The 16479-nt window shown below is 40.8% G+C and overlaps 1 protein-coding gene across 1 annotated transcript; it reads right to left on the bottom strand.

Annotated features, from left to right (window-relative positions):
* Positions 1 to 364: 364 nt before the first annotated feature.
* ulk1a (unc-51 like autophagy activating kinase 1a) lies at positions 365 to 13206 on the bottom strand. The gene is made up of 27 exons (XM_070904075.1): positions 13117 to 13206; positions 12935 to 13027; positions 12805 to 12846; positions 11461 to 11493; positions 11304 to 11340; positions 9696 to 9869; positions 9412 to 9485; positions 9216 to 9317; positions 8172 to 8230; positions 6948 to 7030; positions 6814 to 6864; positions 6625 to 6713; positions 6322 to 6478; positions 6160 to 6220; positions 5692 to 5781; positions 5334 to 5459; positions 5038 to 5171; positions 4510 to 4610; positions 4190 to 4311; positions 3819 to 3934; positions 3368 to 3493; positions 2681 to 2835; positions 2416 to 2591; positions 2212 to 2330; positions 1808 to 1965; positions 1566 to 1701; positions 365 to 1416 (listed from the first exon to the last, which is right to left on the bottom strand). The coding sequence occupies exons 1-27, from the start codon at positions 13204 to 13206 to the stop codon at positions 1373 to 1375; spliced, it is 2748 nt and encodes a 915-aa protein (XP_070760176.1). The 3' UTR covers positions 365 to 1372.
* Positions 13207 to 16479: the final 3273 nt, after the last annotated feature.

Here is a 16479-nt window from a genome sequence, read left to right as displayed (position 1 = left end):
AATGTTTTGGAGCTAATTTCATTCAGCAACATGGCGACCGCAGCAACCTTTTGTGTAACCCGGATGTCGTTCTATCTCCAGGAAGCGGTAATACCGTGAATCGACGTTGTTACCCTGCTATTAGTATTAGCAAAACCAGAAATATTTTCAGTCAAAAGGCGATTTTTGTAGATAGTTCTTAGAAACATATTAATGCACAAATTAAATAAATTATTCAGAGCTTGGAATTGAGGAGAAGATGTAATTGTAACGACAACGGTCAAATCGTAATCAGACATTGTAGCAAACTAAGACATGCTGACTTAGCTTGCGCATAAAAAGACACTTGAAGAGCAATAAATATTATTTATTTTCATCACCCAGTGAGTTACAACTCATTTTGGCAAATTTTACAGGCAGTCATAACATAAAAGTAGAAAAGGCAATTTGATAAATTCTAACAAACTTCAACAATACTGCTTCAACACAAAATATTGAATATGTAATTGAAAAAAACTAGTGTACTATCAGGCAAAATCATGTACAAATTCATTAACAAATTAACACAATTGTTTTACATTTATCTAAACTGAAAAATACAAAACCAAATGTGTTCTATAGAACACATTTGGTTTTGTATTTTTCAGATAAACATGAGAAATGTGGCATGCAGTTGGTGTCACTTACAGTACCTCATGACAGTACATTACCACCTGATGTTCAGTGTTAAACTAAAATCTCATTCAAATGTCAAAATATACTTATTGCAGTCTATGATGTAAGTCTGTTTGACTGTAAGACAAATTATCCTGTATGAGGTCAAAACATACTTTCATTACCTTTACATCCACTACTTTGCTTTAATGACAAATGTCCAAAAAAATCAGGCACAGTTTTACTATTACTGCTACACGTTTGCAATATTTGGTCATCTCATCCAAAATATTCGGACTCCTATTGGCTGGTGAACTTCTACTACTGTATACTATCAATATACAACAATACATATAACACAAACTCTTCAGATACACAAAACAACTAAATTATGTTCGTTCAAGTCAGCACATTTAAAATCAGTTACTATATAATCTGATTTTTTTTATGTGCAAAGCACAAAACTACAGTCTGTTACAAAACAAAACAAATACTGAGAACAATTTGATCTGATCAAAGTACTGTCTTCAAGACTTTCAGTCTTTTCTGTGCATTTCTGTAAAGATTACAGACTGGGTGGTGGGATAAGAGCAGATGCTCCAGTGGTCATTTCCCTTAAGACCGAACAAAGTGCTTGTGTGTATTGACAGTCCAGGAGGATCCATCTACATTGAGGGGAGATGGATGACGCAAGATAATGCAGTTTCTTGGGACGAAGTTGTAGAGCTCATGGATACTGTTAGGCCTGCAGAGCAGAAAGGCGTCGCTCAATACACTGCTTACCTGAGAACAACAGAGAGATTGAGAAATTCAAATTAGATTAGACTAAATCTAGTCAAGATAACAAAAGGAATCCATTCATATGTGGTCTGATTACAGAATTTTCAAGATACTATCTTGTGGTGTTTGTGTGTCATAGTGCTTTCACATACATTTATCTATGCTGTCAATGTCCTTTCGCTCTGTGATGATTCGGGACAGACCCTCCATCAGCAAAAGGGCCTTATGGTAGCGCTGGACTGACGCTGTGCCAAAGTGGAACATCTCATCTAAAGCAGCAGACTGTACCTGAATGCATTAAGAACACACACATTAATGCTAAGATAGAGATGCACAATGGCGAGAATCTGATTTAGAGTGAATATTAACATCCCCTGCGGCAAGGTGAGCTCACCATGTGCACAGTGTGGCTGTAGATGAGCTTCTCCGCTGTGAGTCCATTGAAGCGGTCCATAAGCTTCTGTTTGTCGAACAAGAAGGTCTGCAGCCGATGGTTGAGAGAGCGACAGTATGCTACACAGTTCTTGTACAATTCATTCAGCTTTCTGATCACTGCACAAAGGATACAGTATGCAAAGACATTTAATTATTATAATAAATATAAACTGCACCTTTTCATCATGCTTCAACATGGAAAGCCAATTCTCACTCCATTACCACCACGGCAGAAATACCTGGATGGCTCTGCAATTTTAATGCTTACAGTTTTTTATGCCCAAAAGCTCTTGTTAAGAGACACATTTCGAGTCTACAAAAAGTGAGTGCTTGATACGCAAAACCACTGGTCACTGGTCTCACCTTGTTTGACTGTAGCAGAGGGAAGGAGTTTGTCTTGTTTGATGTTCTCTTTAGCAGTGTGCAGAGCTGATGACAGAAACTCTTCTGCCTTCATGTACAACACTAACTGCTCCGCATAGCTGGAAGATGCACATAAGAAACAGAAGTCATTCCAAAGAAGATTTGTGAATGAAGGGAGCTACTGTACATGTTCATGCCTCTCACCTCCATTCTTTACTCAGAAGGCTAATCTGATCCGTCACGCAGCTCTGCTCTAGAAAGGAAACATCAGGACTGCTGATGACAACCAGCCCTGGGTCCTTAGAAGAAGCCAATTCCATGACGCAGTGGACAAAAGCCAAGGTGAAACGCAGGTCACTCAGAGCATCTGTGTGAGCCTGCTGTGAAAAGAACAGATAAAATACTGTGAAAACTGTTCATGTGGAATCTGAATTTGAACTCACAACATCACGTTAGTATTTGTCTGTACCTCCATCAGTGTGTCTTCAGGGAGCTCTGGAGGGTGAAAGGCCAGACTGCTGTGTGGAGTAGCGTCCATGGCTTCAGTCTCACTGTTTCTACGGCTTCCTCCCGGGAGAAGGCGACTGTTAAGTAGCCAGGCTGAGTTAATGTAGCTGGGGGAGCCTGCAAATCAGACCAATACATCTTAGCCCTGAACAGCTGAGACACGAGTAAAGGGTAGAGTAATGGGAGTAACTGATGACACGTTTTAGGTTTACAATAACCACGTGGCTCTTATTAAGTGTTGTTTTGTTATTATTTTGATTATAAAAAACATAAACCTTTCAGTGCCACCATGTGATGGCAACACCAGACTGCAACTTTAATGTGAAGAATCATAGTTTGCTCTCTTACCTTGCCGCTGTTCAAATGGTTTACCTCAAATTTTACTTGATTTCCAAGAGCTCAGTACTTGTGCTTTGCTTAAGATTTCTTAATTGGAGAATTACACCTTATTTAATTTGCAAGTGACCTAACTGAACTCCAAACTGGAGAAAGCAATACATAACAAAAAAACAGCCTCATTGGATCACTCATAAATGTACTTAGCTAGGGGACGTCTCACAAACCTCCTACAACACAAGCTAAAATAACGGTGAAAAATAAATACCTGCAACAGTGTTCAAGTTAATGTTCAGTGAAGAGAAACACTTACCCGAGAACACCCTTGATACCATGGTATCAGGAGGAGTGTTTACTTTGGACGGAGAACCCATTATGAAGACCACAGGAGGGGGGCTGTCTGAGCACTGAAAGCCTCTATGGCAACCAGTAGGTGGAGCTGTAGGAACAAATAAGAAGAGTTCAAGTCAAATGGCTAAGACGCCCTTGGAAAATGTGGCCCAGCTTGCCTTCATAATGATGTGTGTGTTTATTTCACAATTTATTTGTATTGATTTCATTATTATATAAAGCTTTCCCTTTGCATGACTTTATGGTGGCGTTTTCATAAATTGGCCCATACCCGTAGAAAGTATATTTAGCTAACAAATGGGTACATCTTTTCTAATCTACAACAACAGCTACATATGCTTAAATACTGGTAAACAAACAGTAGCCGTAGAAATAATTTGACTGGTCCTATTTGTACTACTTTGCACTGGTACCTGCTATATCCATGCCTTTCTCACAGTTGAGGCTCTCGTCACTGCCCTCTTCAAAAAGGTGAGCTCCAAAGGCCGCCTTCAGCAGCATGTCAGACAGCCTGCCTGTGCTCAGTGATCTGGACATTCAATACAGCCACAGACACCATCGAGAGCATTTAATAATTGATCAGATGGCAGATCTTTTATCCTTTTTCTGTGTGACATCTCAGGTTTTCATATGAATGACTTTGTCTCAGTTATTATTGGATTATTGACATGAACACATACAAATTTCATTCCATTGTCATGTGATTTTGCAGGATGTTAGCATATTATCATATAAACATAATTGTTATATTCATAATAATATATTAATATTATGCTGCTCTGACCTTTTAAAAGGGCCCTTTTTATTAGCCGATTTCCTGCTGAGGTTGGTCAGCAAAGCAGGAGATGGGTCAAGGGATTGCAGGTCTGGGACTGTCCTGATTCGGTTGGGCATTCTCGATTGAACCTGCTGTTGAAAAGGAAACCTAATTTAATCACTAACGTGTGTACTGTACACTTAGGCAATGTTTGATTTCAGAACAATTTGATTTTACTGTGAGAGGTAAATACAAATGTGCTGATGTCAGCATCATGACTGACATGATGGGGTGTAGATGACTTTTGGATGTCCTGTTTCTGTAATATAGAGGTTTTACAAGCTGACCTTGGGGCTGGAGGTGTCCTGCATGTCAGGAGAGCTAGTGAGCAGTCCAGTTCTTGAGCTGAGTGGGAGAGTCTGCTCTGAGGTCTTTGCGGTAATCCCCACTAGAGTACAGAGTTTTATAAAGATTAAGCCATTAGCTGTTAGGTCTGTTTAGTAAGTCATCAGTGTTCACTGATCAACACTTTTGCTCATAACAACATCACTAACACCGAATGAAACAAGCTCAGACGTGTTCTCTGGGTGTTGTCAAAAGGCCTAAATTAATCAGGCGGAGTGAAAGTGGGAAAATCAAATGGGAAAACTTCACAAAACAACTTTGGCAATGTACCGAACATGACATATTTCAGATGGTGGAATTTCTGTTAACACCCAAATGGCCCTGGGGACCAACAACAAGTGACATTGCGCTGACAAATTCCCATGTAGTGTGATAAACTGTAGAGCGTGACTGAGAGAGTTGCTGTGAAAGAGCTCTGCTTAACAAACACTCCCTTGATAAGTAAAACAAAAGCCGACTGAGATGCCTACCTAGCAGGGAACACTGTTGTGGTCGGGCTCCTGCCAGCCTTGTGGAGTTGAGAACGAATCCTGGACCTGGAGGTCTACAGCCTCCACATTGTGGGGAGCTTTCACCGCTGCTGCCAGCACAGCAGAGTGTGACCCTGAACGACACGAGACATAGTCAGACAAAGGCAGAAGAGAAAGGGTAATAACAAAACAGTGAAGTAGGCTGGGAGATAAGATAAGAAAACTTTATTGTCCATTACATTACATGATATGGAAATTTGCCTGTGGCATTCTGGCAACACAGAGATGAGACATGCCTGGTGGAGCCATGCAAGCCGACAGGTTGCAGGTTCTGTTCCATACGCTGGTAGTTTTGGATCTGAGTTGGGACAGGAATGGGCACCGATTGGCTGCAGTTACAACCTACAAATTCAACAGGCTTGCTGCATGGATGAGAGAGGAAGCAAATGAATTAGACACAAAGGAATGCGCAGTTAGGAGTGACTTTCAAAATAAAAAATAACAGTAACATTTACATAAAGTAAATGCAGATGTTCTAAAACCATCTCATAATTGTACATTACAATTATTGTACATACTTTTGGGTTCATGCTCACACTCAACTTAATCATCTATTAACCCACCCCAATCTAAACCTGCCTGGCTTTCTCTTACCTGACAGGCTTGGAGGGAGAGTGTAGCAGGGGAGAGGGTGGAGGTGTTTTTCCTGCAGCTCCGGGACCTCTTTCAGCTAGTAGTGAGGACCTAAAGAAAGCTACCTGTCAGCTCTGTCTGCACAAATTAATAATATTTACCAACATTCGTTTTTGTACAACAAATCTGTTCTGCATTCTGGATGCTTGGAAGCTTCTCTGTAAGATGACGACTGTCACTGTGGTTTTGTACATATCAAAAAGCAGGTATCTGCCTCTTATACAGTTTATAGCAAAGAAGCTGATATATTAATTCATTTCAAAATTGGTTTTGTGTTAATCATATTTAATCTATATTTAAAATACTTAATGTGTGTGGACATTTGAATCATCCACATAGTAAATCGGTGTGATACATCAGACAGTATTTCACATTCCACAGTCTAATTAACTGACAAGATGTTGTGCACCCCGAGAAGTGATGACTCACCCACTGTATATCAGGCAACTTTCAATGGGTGACCCAACTTCCACCTCACATGTGTACTCACCTACAAAGCAGTAAAATAGAAAGAGTCAGACTGCTTGTGCTGATGTGAAGAAATAACACAATAAAAAAAAATCCATATATCTATAAAGTGAGATGTCTTACTGGGAAACTGGGCAGGCACCATGACATAGTCTTCTGTGTAAGATGAGGTGTTCCTACTGTCTTGATTGGCTATTTCTTTCAGCAGGAAGCCGGGGGTGTCCTGTGTAGGGGAATACTGTACTTTGGGCCTAGGTCGGTGCATCTCTCCATTGGAATGCTAAGAAAGTGTAAAATAAAGTAAAATGTAAAATATAATGATGATAAATTGCAGGGAAACAAATGTACCATGAGTGAAAAAAGACAGTTACATTTCACATCTTTAACATTTTGTTTTATAAATCCACAAAAGAAAAGTGTACGCACTTGCGGGGAGGCCAGATGGGATGTAGAGGAGCTGCTGGAGGAACTGCCCGAGCCTGAACTGGGGTAGGAGAGCACGGGAGCTGGAGAGCCTGTCAAAAAAAAAAAAACAGAGATGTGCCTGTGTTAGGACTCCGGCTACAGCACCCTTATTGATTCTAAGCTGTACTGAGAATAAGCAACAGTCCGTACATTTCTTTGAGGATGAGCTCGTCTCCAAGAAGGGATGGTGGAAAAACTCATCTGTAAAAAATAGAAATGTAAGAGAAGCTTTTAAAAATGTAATTATGGAACAGCGTTCTGAGTGTTAAAAGGCAGAGGCTCACCGAAGCTGATCCGATCTTTGTGGTTTCTCTGCAGCAGGCCAAACAGTAGGTGTCTTAGGTTACTAGAAGTCTCCTTTGGGATGCTGGGAAAATACAAAGGTTTCCTATTTAGATTCACTTCTGAGTTAGAACACTGATAATATAAGTCCTGGAAAAAACGAAATGCTGATGAACAAACTTATACAAGACGTTTGAGAGAAACCATGACTTGAGTCAGATTATTGGCTGATCCCAACAATTACAGGTTCTCTGTACGCAGCTTCATACAGTGTATTGTATGTGTAGCCTAGATGTTGAAAGATCATGCTAATATTTTGAACTTGCTGCTCCAGCGTGTTCACTGTGCTTGCATTTTGTTGCTGATATATATGATGTTTAAATACATAATATTTAGGTCATTTATGTTTCATAAGATCAGAGGGAGCTGTAAAATATGCCAATTTTAAATCGAATTTATGGCTTCAACGCAAAACCTCAGGGCATCATGACACACAGAGTCAGTAGACCTTGTGTGTGTGTGTGTGTGTTTACGTCTGTGTGGAGCTATGTGGGTCATGTGGAAAACGATAGCCGTGCAGGCCACTAGCTGGCGGCTCGGAACAGGTTATATATAGAATGACAAGAAAACAACAAACCATGCCTCCTCACGCACAAACAGGGCCCGTCTTATCACCCAGCTTTATCAGAGCGAAAGATAAGCATGGCCAAGAGCCATACGCAGGCTGGCAAAGTACACCATGAGCGGGCAAACAATCCATAAATCCCTTTGAACGCTTTCCTGGTCCAAGTTCTGAACATGAGAGATTCAGTGCTCAAAATGACTTTAAATAGCCAAGAGAACTGATTTTAAGAGCATCTGTCAACTGACATCAAGGCAGAGACACAGAGTTTCACATTGCAAATAGAGAAATATATAATCGGCAGGTCACTAGATTTAGCATCGTACGTTTGTTCGAGTTGCTGTGTGAGCGCGGCTGATCAAGAAAGCTCCGATGATCGGCCCCCTCAGGTGTCCATTTCTTCCACATTAGGATTATCTTTAGTGGTGTGTGCGCTTGCATGTGTGTGAAAATCATTCACATACACACAAACCTGAGTGTGCACTCGTCCAGTCACACTGGGCAGTGGGCAGATTAACATCTCAGTCATCCATCATCTTCCTGTGCGTATTGCGTGTGCAGTATATATGTGTTTTGGCGTGGGGTCATCCGGGGATGCACTAACCTGGGTAAGAGGGTCCTGTTGCTTTCATAAAACAGACGGAGCTCCTGCGGTGTACTGGCCTGTATACACACACACACACACACACACACACACACACAAACACACACACACAAAACCATAAACATATGCAAATGAATGCACCTGCATCCTTACAAACAAGCATTTGAATAAATGACAGTGGAACGTTTGACTATTTATCTGCCTACATTATTACAAATATATGTTGTGCCACAGAGCATATTATCCAAACATAAATACTATGTGGGTGTTTGATGATCCCACTGAGGGCAAAGTGGAATGCTTGGAGATACCAGCTAAGTAAACATCATCATCATCTTCAACAGCTAACCTCACACTGACCCTTGGACTTATTCTCAACTCACTGACCTGCCTGGCAGAAATAGAAGTCAATCTTCCCTCTCATTCTCAAAAATGCTTTCGAGGAAAATGAAACATAAATAACATCAATAGGAACACAAGGTCAAACAACAGGGTCCAGCGCCCAAAGAAGTGACAAAACATGCACGTGTCTACATCACATCGCAACTGAGGCAATCTGCAAATAACAGTTCCATCTGAGCAGCCACGTGAACCGTAGGAAGTAATACCCCAGGGTTGTGAAACAATATTTACTATGGGTTTCAGAGAAATGGCTCGCAGCCATTTCCGCATGCCCCCCCGTGTGTAAACAAGGCTCTTTCCTAACAAGTGGTCAAGCTGTTCCAGCATTTTCCAACTAGCAACACTGGAGATCAGGGAGAGCGTCACCAAGCAGGCAGGTGGTTTCTAAAGGTTTGCGTTGGTGACCATGTTGTCTCACTGTGCTGTGAAAGGGATGCATCACGTTCAGTTTTGTGTCGTCAATAATGAGCCTGCCCTTCCTAGGAACTAAAGCAAAACTATTTCATAAGTATTCATGATTATGTAAGGGACCTTAGCGAACATTTGCTGGCAAATTGCTAAATCCATTTACCTAAACACCTATAAAGAGTGATGTTACAGTTTCTGTATCTGCATGTGTGTGTGTGTGTGTGTTTCACTCACATGAAATGGTGCCTTTCCAGTCAGACACTGGTACACAATAGTACCTATGCTCCACAGATCAGCCTTGGCATCATAGTGCTGGGACATGATGACCTCAGGAGCCTGTGTCCAGACAAACACAGCTTACAGCTTAGAGACACGGTGACTTTACACCTTGTTGGCACGGCAAACCAGAGTAAGAGACCTTAATACTCACCATGTACATGGGAGAGCCACACAGCGTGGCCGCCATAGTGTTTGTCTGGAGATGACGTGCAAACCCAAAGTCAGCTGGAGGGGGAGAGAAATAAGGTGAGGGACACACATAGGTGTATGTGTGTTTGTGTGTGTGTGTGTGTGTGTGTGTGTGTGTGAGAGAGAGAATGGGAGAGAGTTAGAAAAGAAATGAAAGAAACTCCACCATCTTCCTTAAATCAACACATTATCACAGACATACTGTACATTCAGTTCTTCTAATGCTCTGCTTAGTGAAGTCATTACCTATCTTAATGCAGGTGTTGATGGAACTGGACCTGCGCCCCTCAGGGTGGCAGAGCAGGATGTTCTGAGGTTTGAGGTCTCTGTGGAGGATGCCTTTGCTCTGCAGGACCTTCATGGCCTGAGCGATCTGCTGCAGGAATACGCGGATGGTGTCCTCACTTAACGTGCCCTTAGCTGAAAGTCAGAGGGATGAGATACACAAGATGATCCAGGAGGAAGTTCGCATATAGATTAAAAGGATATTATAGTCTATTAGCACCCAGATCTTATTAGAGATAAATTGATTTGTCGTTTATTCAATAGAATTTAAGTCACTTTTTAAGCACAAATGCCAAATATCTACTTCCGCTTCTCAAATGTGAATATTTTCTGCTTTTTCTACTCTTCTATGACATGTTTTTGGATTTTTGACTGTTGGTCAGACAAAACAAACAAAGGTTGAGATGAGTATGTCAACTTGGGCTTTGGTAAATTGTAATGGGAATTTTCTATGGACCAAATGATTAATTGGGAAAAATGACCAACAGATTAATAATAATGAAAATGATAGTTAGTTGCAGCCCTTGGTCTTACTTACAAATTAGATATACCTTGTTTGTACACTCTCACAAGGAAGTGGAATCACAGCGTCACTGCTGTCATACTTCATGTAAGAGAATTTTGTTTACGATGGGGCTTTATTTGGATATTAATGTCAAGCCGTCTGATATGCTAGCACCCCCCCCCCCCCCTTTCCCAGTACATCCAGTATTTATAGCTGCAGTGTTTTTCCACCGGATAAGTGAGTGACAGATGGGTGAGGTCATGTGGGTGCTCCGTGGACCTTGCCAAGTGTGACTGGACGTTGCAAATAGCTGGATGTGCCACCTTGGCAGGGAGACAGAATGGGCAAGTCTACAAAATAAGAGATGCTGGCACTTTGGCAGAATTAGACCGACGCTCCACATCAGCATTTAAATAGACACATCCACACCAGCGAGGTAAATTTAGCTTGAGAAAAATCAACTCCATGCCCTCAGCTGCGTCATCATATTTTGAAAGAGGGTTTGAAACTTGAGGCAGGGGAAATTTTCAGTGTGACAGTCAAGTGAGAAACGTTTTCTTTCTTTCATTCGGAGAATTTAAACGTGGTGAAATCACAAGGTGCATGGAAAGCTAACCCCATGGAAAATAAAAGCTAGGAGTTATTTTTGGCCACTCATTTTGTACTGGTTTCTACATCATTTGTGAGGGAAAATGCTTGATTCCAAGCAAATTTCTGGGGGTTTAATTTTATCTGGGTTAAGCACTAGGGAGTATTAGTGATAATTTACCCAATGACCTGCTGGAACCTTAAACCTGAATTCTATGGTTGTTCTGCTCTGCCTCCTCAAAATCCTATTATTCCTCCAAAACACTGGAAAAGCTTAGCCAAGCCTCTTAAATGCCAAACTGACCCGCCAGTAGGCTGCTCCAAACATATTTACAAGTAACACACTGTAAGTCCGATCCTCTGGTGCAAGACTGAGGAGTGATGTGAATGTCCCCTTTTTTGCTTTGACCACAGGTGAAGCTTTGCCAGTGTGAGACATGGACTATATTAAGCCCTGCGTGATGTAGCAAACTTACAGTGAAGGTACTCTGCCAGGTCGCCTCCATTGCAGTACTGAAAAGACGAGAAAGACAAGTCTTAATAGAAGCTTTGACAATGCTGCCTTGTTAGTGAATGTGATTTGCATTTCCACATGAAAACAGACCAGGCATTACCATTTCTAAAACAACTTACCTCCATGACGAGATACACACATCCTCCAATTTCCTGTTGATAAAACCAGATAAAATGCGAATGATCAATGGAATAGCAACTGAAATACACCAAGGCTAAGAATCTGATTAAAAGTTACAGATTTAATGAATGGTAGTAAATACATCATATTTATTTCATGTAGAGAGATTTGTGAGGGAATTGTGACTCATACAAACAATCCATCCGTGTCATAGCAGCTGCGCCCCAGGTTACGTAACAAGTGACACACCACTAGCGGCACATTCTGGGACCCTGGACAACAAGCTAACTCGGGGGCTTGAAACTTCACCCCGTCATGGCCCCTATACAGCTCAGGGGCCCCCTGAGTCAACCAGGACCCCTCCCCAATTTGGCGACCCGCTTCATTGCCAGTGAAAAAGTCACAAAGCGGTGAGGTGACAAGATTAGGGTGTCAGTCCTGCCTGACTTGACTGGAAGGTAATGAGTGGGGGAGCAGGCTGCCTCTTGTTTGTCTTTTACATCACAAAGTTAAAGCTAGTGGTGTATGTGTGTTAGAGTGAAAATTAACAAGTGTTTACCACTTGTGCTATTAAATAAATAACAACTTATGGCTATTACGATGTAGTTTCACCATAACAGATAATAGAGAGTGCAGGTTGTGTCAGTGCGGGGTATATTAACACATTGCTGTCTACACAAGGCTCCTGCAGCCTGACCTAGTGTAAGTCATTAGCCTTGTATGTGCCTGCTGTGAGATGCTACTCAGACTGTGTTTTATAAGCCATTGTTTGACCATCTGCACCCTGCCATCTGTCAGTAATGGTGAGAGATCAGCCTACCCCTGTCTGGCTGCCTGGCAGGTGTCAGTAAGGTGAGAAGAGGAGAGCACACACACACACACACACACACACACACACACACACACACACACACACACACACACACACACAAACACACTCACGCCAACTCGCATCCAAGCAAATGGTTAATGTCCTGTGCAACTGTATGTGTGACCTGTTTAAAGGCTTAAGGATATTTATTTAGTATGAGGCATACAGTAAGACACCCTACAGAGGAATCAATACCATGTTCAGATTTATCAAATGGTGAAAAAATATCTGTCATACATCCACTTTTCACTCTTAATCATTTGTTTGAAGGACATCTGAAGAAAACATAAATTACAGCTCCACTTCAGGTCACTGAGGTCACTAGGCCCAAGAAAAACTACAACATCCAACAGCCAGATCTATATCACATGGGCAAATGACGTTCAATCAAACGTCTACAGTGTTGTGTGTGTGTGTGTGTGTGTGTGTGTGTGTGTGTGTGGGGGGGGGGGGGGGGGCAAACCATCTTTACCTGATAGTCAAGTAGTCTCACAATATTCTCATGTTTGAGTTCCTGGAAGAGTTAAAACCCTGCTGTTAGTTAAAGGTACACAGAGAGACTGACACAGAATGTATGGCAACATTAAAAGTCAACTTGTTACCTTCAATATTTTGATTTCTTTGCCAAGCAGAGACTGTGATTTGGCCAAGTTTTTCTTGTTGATACACTTCACAGCAACTTCCCAGTCACGTTTCTTGAAAGGTGGAAAAAATAGAAGCAGGATATGAATACACTAGCCTTACATTTATCAACAATAAATACGTAGATGGATATCAAACGTACCTCTTTATGTCTGCCTTTGAACACAACTGCAAAGGCGCCGTGACCAATCAGGTCTTTCCTGTTGAACTCAAACTTCCCAACAGACTCCATGGATAATAAAAAAATTAAACGCGTTAAAGTGTCCGAGCAGGATCAAGAGGTAGATTTTCCCACTGAAACAGACGTACGGTCCCACGACACGTCCTCTGTGCCGGTAAATCCCATTTCATCGATGAAAAACACTGTCTTCACATGAGACAAGCGTTAGAAGCGACGAAAAGGTCGATGACAACATGACGAAGTTTCTGTCAACACAGAAAAAGTTAAAACAACGTGCGTCAGAATAAACAGCTATATGTAAACAAAATATTAGCGGCCCGCTGTTCTTATTTAACGATTCAAATTAGCTTCTGAGACTTTTCAGGAACCGCTAGAGGTTAAAAGCTCACGTTAGCGTTGTTAGTCGCTGTTTGTGTTCAGACACTGAGCTCAGATATTATTGTCTTCTTCACCTTTCTGCCCATACGCTGGAGTTATTCATATCTCACGGCGAGCATGCGCAAACAGACTGGCAGCTGTTTAACGATGGCGCCTTCAGGGACACCTCGTAATTCAATGACTCACTAAGACTTACAGTATTTTTAAACGCTATATCAAGACGGGGCCATTTTCCAAAATTAGTGTTATGATGGTTGTTTTTTTTATTTTAGGAGTCTAGCAGCGCAAATCATATTTTGCTGTTTTGCCTATGTATGATCCCTGTAATATTTCAATTGGTCAAAAATGTATATGCACAAACACTCAAATTAAACAAACTTTCAAATTCAGAAAAATCCATCACCTTTACAATCAAATAAGGAGGCAATTTCCTTATCCCCTTCACCACCTTAACATATTCATGTACAGTATTACCTGCCCCAAGGCCCAGGGGCCTAGGTGATCAGGGGGCCCCAGGCCAGAGGCTCAGTGACAAGTGATGGGTCAATTATCATAAAAGAGTACAAGGACTCAGTTAAAGTTCCTTCTGAAAAACAGAAGAAAGACATTCAAAGGAAGTGTTTGTCCCCTCGGGTTTTTAGTGCTCAGTACTGACACAATGCATTTTAGGCATTTATGTCCAGGGGCCTACAGTCTCCAAATCCATCAATGCCTAAATATCACAGAATCAACAGTATCATAAACACCTGTCAGTTTTGTTGGGGTGTGTTTAAGGGATTTGTCATAAAACAATTGTCATGTGCCCATATGTACATTAAAACAGGTTTCGCTCACTGTAATCATTCCTTCTGTTCACACTGGCCATTAAGAGATCCCTCCCTCATGTGCTTCCAATGATGGGGGACAAAATCCACAGTCCTTGTTATGTGTAAAATGTGTTCTAATGTTTATCTGAAGCTAATATTTATCTTAGTGCAATTTTTTTTTTTTTCTGCAGACGGTGTTCTCTTGCTGAGCTTTGGTGGAGGGACAGTAACGCAGTAAGAGATTGTTTTGTTCTAAAAACACAATTTTGACAGTAGCTTTCAGGTATTGGCATTCTTCAAAGCCATCCTTACCAATTGGATTGATAACAAGTGTCCACCCAACACCATCAGTCGTACTGGCCAACAACCAATACAAATGTGAGCATGATGGTAATAAAGATGACACTGATTTCTTGTCATAAACGTTTTATAATAAAGATAATTGGAAGCACAAACCATAGTACCGTAAGACAACAATCATTAAAGGCCATACAAGCATAAAAATATTGAAATATTTAACTTTAAATCTGACATGAAAAGTGAGCGCAGAGTGACTTACAGTAAATCCTGTTTTAGGAAACTTAATGTTGGTACAGTGTAAGATCAATGACATTTCAAAATATGTCATCTCTCTCCATTCTCACAGTATGTTAAGGGAAAAAAAGCAACAACCTTATCAAGTCCTTCTGTTTTAGAACATATTTCATTGTACAAAAAAAAGTATGAAAATGTAAAAGAAATTAGCAACAGAAATAGCTAAAGACACCATAAAACTTCACAGAATTGTGTCCAAAACACAACCAGTATTCACTATTCGTCAAAAAGCATAACATACTGCAGTTTACTAAGATGTGAGGTACTGCAAATATACCAGTCAGTTCATTTCAAGAGGGAAAACACACAGACATTGAATTTAACATGAGAACATACTGTTGAACAACTGATTGTTGAGCTGTGACACAATACAGAACTGAGAATCACAAAATAAATAAATACATTATATCAGAATTGCATAGGGTCTAATTCACTGCTACTTCATCCATTGTTATTATGCAGTTGTTGTGTTATGCAGTCCCCAAAATTGGATTAAAGTTGTATGAATCAGGTGAATCTAGGAGAAGTTCATCCAGGTAAAATAAGCAATTTGTGCCTTGTGATGATGAATAATGTTAACAGCTGGTGAAACCATCATGTCATTGTTTTTAAGCCTCTAATCTAACACTATAATCAAGGAAGATATACTGCTTTCCTTGGTCTTTTTCTATCCATGTTTATGCATATGTAGCCAACCATCCCCTGAAAGTCTTATTATCGTCCCAAATTGTAATATTTTACATTAAATTAAAGCAGATGTATTTGAATTATTTCATAGTGTGAGACAAATTATATGTCAAAACACATCACTGTGATTTAAAGGAGTGTTTTGACATTTTGAGAAATAAGCTTGTTTGCTTTCTTGCTGACTGTTAGATGAGAAGATGGCAACCACTGTCGAGTCTGTACGCTAAATATAAAGCTACTGCCAACAGCTGATTATTTTCGTTTAGCTTAAGTTTAGCACAAATTTTGGAGACTGTTGAAACAGTTGGCTTGGCTAAAAAACATCTGTTTTTGTACAGATTAAATAAATGAGATATAACGCATTTAATAACTGTTAGAGGTGCTTTTGGCACCTTTGGACAGAGCCAGGATAGCTGTTTCCGGGTGTCCAGTTTTTGTGCTAAGCTATGCTAACCATCTGCTGGTGGTAGCTTCATATTTACTGAACAGACATGAAAGTGATCTTTTCATCTAACTCTCAGCAAGAAAGCAATTAAGCGTATGTTCCAAAATGTCGAACAACTCTGTTTAATAAACTTTTGCCAATTAGTGAATCAACTGCAATATACAAATCAAGACACTCTAGCACACGGAAATCCAAGCTCTTGTTTTCGGGAACACAGTATGGCAGGAACTTGCTTTGCCAGGGGGCCACTTGAAAATGACAGGAGGCTAGGGGCCAGTTAACAAACAAACATTAATAGGCCACAGGCCTTTCTGCCAGAAAGCCTTTCTAATACGTGGTTAAAGTGAAACAGTTGCAGTTAGGTTAGGTTTAGGCACCAAAACTACTTGGTTAGGTTTAGGAAAAGACCATGGT

This window comes from Enoplosus armatus, chromosome 4, assembly GCF_043641665.1.
Source record: "Enoplosus armatus isolate fEnoArm2 chromosome 4, fEnoArm2.hap1, whole genome shotgun sequence".
NCBI classification, from domain to species: domain Eukaryota; kingdom Metazoa; phylum Chordata; class Actinopteri; order Centrarchiformes; family Enoplosidae; genus Enoplosus; species Enoplosus armatus.
The sequence above is the reverse complement of the archived record's forward strand: the minus strand, read 5'-3'. Positions and strand labels throughout refer to the sequence as shown.

Coding starts and splice junctions, on each gene's coding strand:
- ulk1a (XM_070904075.1), bottom strand. CDS start 13,206: ATGGAGTCTGTTGGGAAGTTTGAGTTCAACAGGAAAGACCTGATTGGT. Junction 8,231..9,215: donor CTGGAAAGGCACCATTTCAT/GTGAGTGAAACA, acceptor GTGTGTATACAG/GCCAGTACACCGCAGGAGCT. Junction 5,460..5,691: donor TCTCCCTCCAAGCCTGTCAG/GTAAGAGAAAGC, acceptor TCATCCATGCAG/CAAGCCTGTTGAATTTGTAG.